General features: G+C 43.8%; 1 protein-coding gene across 14 annotated transcripts in view; it reads left to right on the forward strand.

Moving 5' to 3' along the window:
- The window catches only part of si:ch211-278a6.1 (SRC kinase signaling inhibitor 1), a 160,554-nt gene that overhangs the window by 140,092 nt on the left and 10,462 nt on the right, over window positions 1-10,000 (forward strand). For 12 of the 14 annotated variants that reach the window (XM_027161080.2, XM_027161083.2, XM_027161085.2 and 9 more), the window contains 5 exons: window positions 47-320; window positions 503-931; window positions 1,060-1,212; window positions 8,509-8,559; window positions 8,630-9,301. In XM_027161080.2, coding sequence (XP_027016881.2) covers window positions 47-320; window positions 503-931; window positions 1,060-1,212; window positions 8,509-8,559; window positions 8,630-9,301 — 1,579 coding nt within the window. The remainder of the gene's footprint in view (window positions 1-46; window positions 321-502; window positions 932-1,059; window positions 1,213-8,508; window positions 8,560-8,629; window positions 9,302-10,000) is intronic. The other 2 variants (XM_047800841.1, XM_047800842.1) reach the window with 1 other exon arrangement.

A 10,000-nucleotide genomic window follows, 5' to 3' on the forward strand; every position in this document is an offset into this window, starting at 1 on the left:
CTTTACGCCATTTTCTGGAGGTACGTTTTCTCGGCTGTGTTATCAGGCAGGTGAACGAGGGCGTGAGGAAGAACATGGAGGAGTTTTCCAACCCTTCACCCAAACACACCATCGGAGACGACTACAGGAAGAACGCCGACTTCGACATTCCCACCAGTCCACCGCTCAACCTTAACGAGACCAGCCTGGCAAACTGGAGCCCTCACGGCCACACCCATTCCCATGGCAACTCATCACCGGGACAGCTGAAGGGTCGGGGTCTGGAGGAGCTGGGGGGCCGTGGAGGGGCTGATAAGGCCTCGTCTGTGGAAGTCAGGCTGGTGAGTGTTTGTGGCTTTGAGGAGGTTATCAGGTTCGCCTTGAGCACTTTATGTCATAACATTTTTGTTTTGCAAATATTTTACATCAATGATGTAACTCTAACTGGGAAAAAAACTGCATAGCATTTTTAAAATAAAAATTAGCCAACCGTCAGCGTGATCCTCTTCCTGTCTCTCTCCAGGCAGCTGAAAGGGACTGGGAGGAGAAGCGAGCCAGTTTAACCCAGTACAGCACTCAGGACATTAACCGACTCCTGGAGGAAACCCAGGCCGAGCTCATGAAGGCCATCCCAGATCTGGACTTTGCTGCTAATCAGATCAAACCAATGCAGAATCAGAACCCGATCCAAAACCAGAACCAGAGTGAGTCTCTGTCTAGCAGCAACGCCACACCTGAGCACAAACCCAACAAACCTCAGCATCCCTCACACAAGGTCTCCAACAAGGAAGGCGGCTCCAGGCGGGGATCGGACGAGCTCACGGTGGCGAGGTATCGCACGGAGAAGCCGTCCAAGTCACCTCCGCCTCCACCTCCACGCAGGAGTTTCCCCACCTCACCAGGCCTCACTACACGCAGCGGAGAAGTCATCACCTCCACCAAGAGCATGAAGGTAATACAGTGTACCAAATGTACACCATTTACTCGTTCTACACCTTCTTTATCATGTGTGTGTGTGTGTGTGTGTGTGTGTGTGTGTGTGTGTGTGTTATTCATTTACGACTCCGGTGTGTTTTGTAGAAATCAGAATCAGAAGAAACAGAGATTCAGAAACCCCACGTGAAGTTGAGGAGGAGTGTCTCCGAAGCTCCTCGGCCTGCATCCACACCCCCGACGGTGGCAGGAGGGGAGAGAGAAGACGGAGAAGTCGAGCACACCGCTGCCGAACTAGAGGTAGAATCATCAGCTCAAAACACAGACAGAAATTATTTACTTTTTTTCTTTATCAGGCAATGCGTCATGTTATAGAACCTTTATTACATAGTTATTACTAAGTAGTAACTAGTGGATAAATACTCATTTAAAACGTCTTAACTTTTAATCGCTAAATATTACCTGCAGCCTCCGACACCACCTCCGAGGTCCAAATAAAAGCGATCTATCTTTCTATTATGCGCTTTATACAGTATGTGGAATCTAGGGGGGGGGCACGGTGGCTTAGTGGTTAGCACGTTCACCTCACACCTCCAGGGTTGGGGGTTCGATTCCCCCATATTTTATTTCACACAGATAATCGGGGTTCGATTCCCGCCTCCACCTTGTGTGTGTGGAGTTTGCATGTTCTCCCCGTGCCTCGGGGGTTTCCTCCGGGTACTCCGGTTTCCTCCCCCGGTCCAAAGACATGCATGGTAGGTTGATTGGCATCTCTGGAAAATTGTCCGTAGTGTGTGAGTGTGTGAGTGAATGAGAGTGTGTGTGTGCCCTGCGATGGGTTGGCACTCCGTCCAGGGTGTATCCTGCCTCGATGCCCGATGACGCCTGAGATAGGCACAGGCTCCCCGTGACCCGAGAAGTTCGTATAAGCGGTAGAAGATGAAATGAATGACTATAATATAATGCTGTGTTACATTATCTGTTCTAAATCCTCTGGGCGTTTCACTTTTCTGGGGCGACAAAGGTGTAATGGAGAATTCAGTGTATTTACAGTTTACAGTGGAAGAGAAACTAAAACTACTGCAAAACAAACATTAGAATCAAGAATACACAAACGGTGGAAAGAAGTTCAACAAGTATGTGCAGGGTTGCCCTCTGCTGGTCAGGTGGGAAAATGTCAAGTTTTTACTTATGTGTTCTGCATTTTAACTGCATTAAATAACAGACCCCTGGGCACGGGTGCAGAATTTGCCCACGTCCTCTGCGGTGGGTTGGGCATGACACTGGATAGACTTTTTTTTTTATAGCTGAAATGACACACCGGATTCGATTAAATAATTTAGAACAGTGGTCCCCAACCCCCGGGCCGCGGACCGGTACCGGTCCGTGGACCAAATGGTACCAGGCCGCCCAAGGAACATTAAATTATTTCCATTTTATTTACTGTGGTGTATTTCTCTCGGGTTTGTGCGACTTTCCATGGACGAGAGGTTAACCAGGAGCTGAGAGACGTCACCTAAAGCCGCACCAATACCGCGCATGCACAAAATATCATGATATCGGGCGGCGTTTAGGTGACGTCTGGAGCTGAGCGGCTGCAAGCGGCAGTGGTGTTGTAGCTTTGGTGGAGAGAGAAGGTGTGTATCTCTCTTCTCTCTGTTCACCGGTACTTTGTCATGTTTAACAGTGCTTGGTGTACGTGTATATTGTGTTTGCTCAAATTTAACCCACAAATTAGCGAAAACGAGCACGAAACAGACGTCGTTAGAAAGTTAGAAACTCTGCCGGTGTTCTGGATTAAAGTCATGGCGGAATACCATGAGATTGTCACCACAGCACTTACATCCCTATCGCCATTTCCGACATGCTATCTGTGTGAAGTGGGGTTTTCTGCAGTGATGGCAACCGAAACAAAACAACGGAATAAACTGGACATAAGCGACACACTTCGGGTGTCATTGTCTCCTATTACCCCAGATGGAACCGTCTCGTTGTAAAGAAACAAGCTCAGGGTTCTTATTGATTTAGCGTTGTAGTGAGTTAAAAAGGCATGATTAAATACAATTAAATTAAAATTATTAATTTTAATTTAATTGTATAGCTGCCACCCCCCACACCTAGCGGGCCGTGGTAAAATGATCAAACATTGACCGGTCCGCGGCGGAAGAAAGGTTGGGGACCACTGATGTAGAAGATGGTTAAACAATGAAACAAAACCTGCCTTAACCCTATTCTCATTACCCTGGTGCAATAAAAAACATAATTATTAATAAACGGATGAATTTCCGGTTGTGAGTCGGATCTAAAATGAGTCAGGACTTCTGTCGGCTTTCGGTTTCTGTCGAATTTCACCGGTCGAAGATAAACACCTTCAGATCTGAGCTGCTTTTTAGAGGAAGAGGCACTTGGGGCGTCTCAGGGCAGCAGAAATGGGTTTGATATCAGCATTTACTCTGAAGATACAAACGTGTGGAGAAAATAGAACCGTTTTTGTTTTATGGAACTTTTCTATGAATATATTGCTCCTAGTATTCTAGGTAAAAAAAAAAACAGAAATACTTATAAAACATTACAAATCCTTAAAGTCCTGAGTGTCTGAGCTTCATATTAACCATCGCTGTGGATCAACATCAAACTATTACGTAGTCAAGACAGTGGATTATTTCAATATTAGTTCTGTTATATCAGTTTAACGCATAAACCCGGAAGAAATAGAAGAATCTTTCTGAGAAGAAATCATTTCAGATAAATAAATGGGGCTCTCAGAAAACTCACACACTTTCAAGGACTCGCTTTTTTTTTGGTTTCATCTTTAAAATGAAGGCTTTTTCTGTTTGGAGACTTTTGGCTCTTTGATATTGGGTTCTTGTGATCGTAGCAAGACGTTTGGGAATCTAGCGCATGGACGCTTTTGTCCTGGGATTCTACAGAATGTTAAAGACGGCTGCCTCGGTTTCGTCGTTCCAGCCAAAACTGTACATTTTTACAGACTGCATTTTGTTAATTGTAAACATTTGTTTACTCCTTGGGGCCCCTGCGCCTGTGCCCTGTAGACCCCTTGTGTAATCCAGACTCATTGACAAAATGCTTCCTGAATCGACTTTATACTTTATAAAAAATAAAAAATAAAAAAAAAGATGCTTGCCGTAGATGCATTCTGCATTCTGTCATTAAAACGACTCGAGGTTGCCAGCGCCTGTTTTACTCATCTTAAAACTCCTCATTGTGCATCTGTGACTCTTTATTTGACAGTAGAAGCAGAAGAAAACACAATCGTTTTAGTCTAACACAGATGTTGCTGTTATGGCTTCTGGCTGCCTGACACGCAATGCTCCAGATGCACACCTGCTGAGTTTTTCCACACATTTATACACACACACACACACACACACACACACACACACGCACACACACGCACAGAGAGAACTGCTTGAACTCGGTCGGTGTTTGTAGTCGTCGTCTCCTGTAGCTCAGGGGTAAACACGCATTTCGACACACACTCCGAGGCTCATTAGCAGCAGCAGGCAGTGCAGATTGCTCTCGTTTGGTTGAGCGGATGTGAAAGCGAAGCAGGAGATGCCACATGTCGCAGTGCTCTCGGCTTCCACTTTTTAGGAGGCTCCTGCAGGGACGGTTATCATGCTGACCGTTTAGCAAAAATCAGTGCATCGATCCGCTTCCAAGGGATCAGCGAGGATCCTTACGGTTCTACATCTTCTTAAATTTGTCGTGTATTTCATGAAAACGTCCAGAAGCTTATGATGTATGTAATGTGAACGGGATGTGGTAGCTCAGTGGTTAAGGTGTTGGGCTACTGATCGAAAGGTCATGGGTTTGAACCCCAGGTCCACCAAGCTACCACTGCTGGGCCCCTGAGCAAGGCCCTTAACCCTCAGTTGCTCAGTTGTAAGTCACTCTGGATAAGGGTGTCTGCTAAATGCCGTAAATCTAAATGTAAACTGTGAGTTGGGTTGCCAGATATGCGCTTTACAAAATCTTCACCACGGATGAAAAATGCTGCAAAATATCTATGACGGGAAACAAAAAGAACTTCACAGAGCTACTCACATTCACACCTTATTTAGAATGATGTAATCAGCCACACTTCCTAAATCTCCACCTCTTTTTCTTTCGACTGGCTCCACCCCTTCATTTTGTTCTATTCTATTTTTTCATGAGTTTGTATGCTAGGTTTGTGAAACGATTCTTTTTCAAACGACCTGAGACGTGTCTCGTGACATCGTCGCCATACTGTAGTTACGGCTCCCGTACAAAATAATTACATATGCGCCTTCACTTCAAAAGAAGTTTAAATGAAGATTCAAGCTCAGACCTTTCTGGTCTTTTTGTCGTCAGTGACTAGCGTGTTCCAGGCGTGAGCTTTAGCTTAAAACAAAGCAGTGGCTTAATCGACTTGTCTGGAATAAGCGTGAATGAATGAAATTAGGGTATAAAAGGCTTTATTATCATCACAGTGCCCCTGGAGCAGGGAGGGTTAAGGGCCGTGCTCAAGGGCCCACCAGTTGTAGCTTGGCAAAGCTGGGGATTGAACCCCAATCAATCCTCTTATCAACAACCCAGTGCCATAACCATTTGAGCCATTACTGTCCCACTGGTGTATTAACCCTTGTATGATGTTCGGGTCTGTTTGACCCATATTCATAAACATCAATAGTTTTGAAAACCTTTGCTTCCTTGTAAATTTGTTGATTTTTTTCCCACTCATAACTTTGATTAAATTTGATTTTCTTTTTTTTTTTTATTATTACATTTTATTAAAAAACAACAAAAAACGAGTAGCACTTTAATTAAAAAATGTGATGTAATAAAGGTAAAGGGCAAATATTTTTTAATATTTAGTAATATTTATTTTATATTTATTTATTTTTAAATATTAATTTTCTGTTTATATTGCTTGTAATTGGGATGAAGTAAACATCTGTAGAGTATAGCATCAAATTTTTTGATCCTGTCGAATTAAAAACCCAAAATTGCAGCGTGTCCAGCAGACCCACGAACACATACAAGGGTTAATGTTTACCCACCAGCATTGGTCATAATGAGGAAAATTTGATAGCGGAAACTGGATAAAGAGAAAATTTGAGGATGGTTTCCGTCAGCTTTAAACACCATATCGTAACATAACGAATCTCCTCTTTATGAAGACGTTTCTTCTGGACTCTAAACATTCAGTAATTTAAAACGCTTTGTAAAAAGTCTTCACGCCGCTCGCTATGCAAACGAAGTGATTTATCAGAGGTCAAAAGGAGCACGAGCTCATAAAACGACGCCGGGGAGCCGTCTGGTTCGATGCGGCTCTGTTCGTTTGAAGAGATGAAAAAGGTTATTTAATTGATGAATTCGCTCATGTATAAAGTTTGACTTGAAAACCTTTTAAAAGCCACTGAATCTGCCTCTGATGTCTCGCCCACTGTACGCCAATTTCATTAAGCTGCTCTTGGCTGAAAATGATGCCATAGACACACTCACATAACATACACACACATACATATTGGGGGTATAACTTTGGGTGGGAATGATGGATTGAAAATTAATCCAGAATTATTTTTTTATTCTGTGACTGTAACTTCCTGTGAACGTCCTGTGAACTTCCTGTAAATGTAACATTAAAGGCGGGGTCTCCGATTTTTGAAAGCCAATGTTGAAATTTGAAATCACCAAAACAAACACGCCCCTAACCCAAATGGGTCCCACCCCTGTATCGATAGCGCCGCCCACACATACATACGTAACCCAGGCAACTAACAGAAAGAAATGTGTCTTTATCATAGCTGAAGGGAAGAACAATACGATTGTAGATAAACAAAACAAGCAAAAATGACACACAAGCATCATCATGTAAAGGACAAAGGCATATATTAGTTCTGTGTAACAAAGCAAAACCAACGTTACTCACCTACCGAGAAGGAAAAAAGCGCCTCGGCGTCTTAAGTAAAGTTGAGTTTCCCGAGTCAATAACTCCTGAGCTAAACGCTGTTACTACACAAAACGCGGTTGTAGCTGCGTCTCTACATTACTACGATAGAAAAGAGGTGTTATTTGTGTAGTAACAGCGTTTAGCTCAGGAGTTATTGACTCGGGAAACTCCAACCTGTGAATATGTGGCCAACTTCCTGCTCCTTCAGTTCTCTCCAGCGCTGGAAAGCTGATCCTATATTAACACGTCCTACTTCTTGCCTTATCGTAAGTCTTTCTTCTCTTTCTTTCTTTGTTTTTATCCTCCATGTCAATGTTAAAACCGCTTTCTGCTAATGTCACACATGCACACTGAACACTCTCTCCGCTCATATTGACAAGCCCCGCCCCTTCCTGCTCATTGGCTACACGTTTGTTTTGATTTTTGTTTTGAGTTTTGTTTATTATCGGTTTTCTGATGTATTTCTCAAAAATCGGAGACCCTGAGTTTAAGTACCAATATAGCACAGTTAGAAATATGTGTCGCATGAGGTTAAAACCAGACAATTAAAGACAATTAAATGTTTTTGTTTGAAATATCGGGGTTAAAGCCCCAGCACCATAAAACTGCCACTACTGGGCCCCTGAGCAAGGCCCTAAACCATTCCTGTTCCAGGAGCACTGTGTCATAGCAGCCCCATAAGTCCTGACCCCAACCTACAAAGCTGGGACAGGCAAAGAAAGGAATTTCACTGTGCTGTAATGTGTGGCAATAATAAACTCTTCTTCTTCTTCTTCTATTAAAATATGGTATTTATTTGTGCTTGTGTTAATAGTATTACGGACAAACCTCACTATATAGAGTGTTTTCTCAGCTGGAAATCTGAGCTTTGGTCCTAAATAGAGGACTTAATCTGTCACACTATGTTTATGCAGGTCACGTGTGAGCAAACTGCCTTCCCATTGGTCAGAATGCGTACTGTATGGTTAGGTTCCGCTTATCCATAAAGACAGACATTACAGTCAGCAGCTATGTGAGCTTGTTGTGGCTTTCACTAGAGCTTCAGTCGTTTATCAGAATGAGCAGGAATCGAGGTTTCACAAGGACAGACTGACAATTCGCTGATTTCGTTGACCCTCGATTCATCATAAAGACCATCAGCGTGTACTGTATGTCTAAACGAATCGAACCGACACAGGAAATGTGCAGGTTCTGGAACCAACATGCAATCAGATGCCGTAAACAATCATTGTTTTTCCAGACAGTTTCGATAGATAGATAGATAGATAGATAGATAGATAGATAGATAGATAGATAGATAGATAGATAGATAGATAGATAGATAGATAGATAGATAGATAGATAGATAGAAAGAAAGAAAGCACAGTGGAATACTTTTCTTCACATACCCCAACAGAGGAGGTTGGGGTCAGAGTGCAGGGACAGCTATGATACAGCGCCCCCTGGAGCAGAGAGGGTTGAGGGCCTTGCTCAAGGGCTCAGCAGTGGCAGCTTGGCTGTGCTGGGCCTTGAACCCCGATCCTCCGATCAACAACCTTAACCAGTTGAGCCACTGCTGCCCCCAAGAGAATGTCCCCATACACACAAATACCTTTTTATCATGCATTGTGTGTGTAATCTCGTTGTGTGTTGTCACCTTGTGCATGTTCCCTCATCAGCACTTCACGCTGTTGCAGGGAAATCTTCAGCACCCAAACTCTGACACACAGGTAAGACACTGACTGATGATTACAACGTGATCGATAAACAGAAAACTCAACACAGTATCTTTATTTACAGCCTCCGGTCAAGCTTTCCTCTTCATCCGTCCCTCAGATTGTCCTGACCGAGTGTCCCAGCTCATCGTCTGAGATCTCTACGACGCAGGTTTCCAGCTCGATGTTACCACGGGACAGGAATGCGGGAAGCCTCAGTTACAGCAGCTACAGAGTCAAGAGTCCACGTCTGTTGCTGTGGAAACTGGAGCCGTCGACCAATCAAACGCTATCTCAGATACCGGCTTTGAGCAGAACTATAAAGGAACCCAAGACCGACATGTTTACCGAATCAACTTCACCATCACCTTCACTTTTAGCAGCGAAGAAGCCGGCGAGATCAGTGAACACGGAGCTGATGATCCAGGAACCGTTTGAGACCGACGAGAAAGACGCAATAGATAAAGGAGAAGATGATCAATGCCGTGTCCAGGAGCGTAAAGAGGACATTAGACACAGCACGTATCGGCGTCTGGGCAATCTGGAGGAGACCATCCGTGAGCTGGAGCTCAGTCTGCTTGATTTTGGAGCGCAGACCATCCCAACCTGGTCTCAAAGTATTCCAGATACGGATTCCCAGATGTCCACCAGCACCGTAGATGCTCCATCAGTATCTACCATAAAGAGCTCGGGAAGAGGAGAGATCCAGAGACCTCCTGTTCCACCTAAACCCTGTATAAACACAGATGCATTCAAGGTTCAGGAATTCTCTCTCTCTCTCTCTCTCTCTCTCTCTCCTTGTCCTGCTCTCGGGTGTCGATCCTCTGGGTGATAAGGAGACCTAATAGCGAGCCTTCTGACTCCTTCCGTCCTCCTGTCTTCTCTATATTCTCTTTGCATCACGCTATCTCTCCGACCTGATGGCGATTAAACAGAAGTTCATCTCTCCTGTTCTGTTTACTCTCTGTACCAATTGTCTGGTGATGAAAATAAACTGCTTCAGCTTCTCTCTTTCTCTGCTTTTTTTTTTTCTCCCACTCGTCTGCTGACGATCGCTTCAAGGTCTCGCTGGGTTTTCTTCTTCTCTGCTTGTTACTGCTCCTTTATGCTGACCTTCTGTCTGAGTAATGAATAACACCGTTTAGCGTTCCTCTCTCAGTACATGTTTCACAACAGGGTAAAGTTAAAGAAATGCGAGAGTGAAGATAGTTTTTTCTTGGGAATTGTGTTATATTGTCAGCAGGGGTTCAGTTCTATTCATCCCACTGACTCAATTCTTCTGATTCTTTGACCTAGTTTATTTTGTCGATTCGTACGAGAAGTCAAGAATTCTAAGGTGTAAACTCGTATTTAACTCAAAAACAAGAGGAAGTTAAAAAAAATGCAAGAATTTATCAAAAAAAATCTGAGAATGTTTGAATCGTAAGACATCGCAAACATCCGAGAAGGTTAGAAA

Source organism: Tachysurus fulvidraco, chromosome 15 (genome assembly GCF_022655615.1).
Source record: "Tachysurus fulvidraco isolate hzauxx_2018 chromosome 15, HZAU_PFXX_2.0, whole genome shotgun sequence".
Classification (NCBI taxonomy): Eukaryota; Metazoa; Chordata; class Actinopteri; order Siluriformes; family Bagridae; genus Tachysurus; species Tachysurus fulvidraco.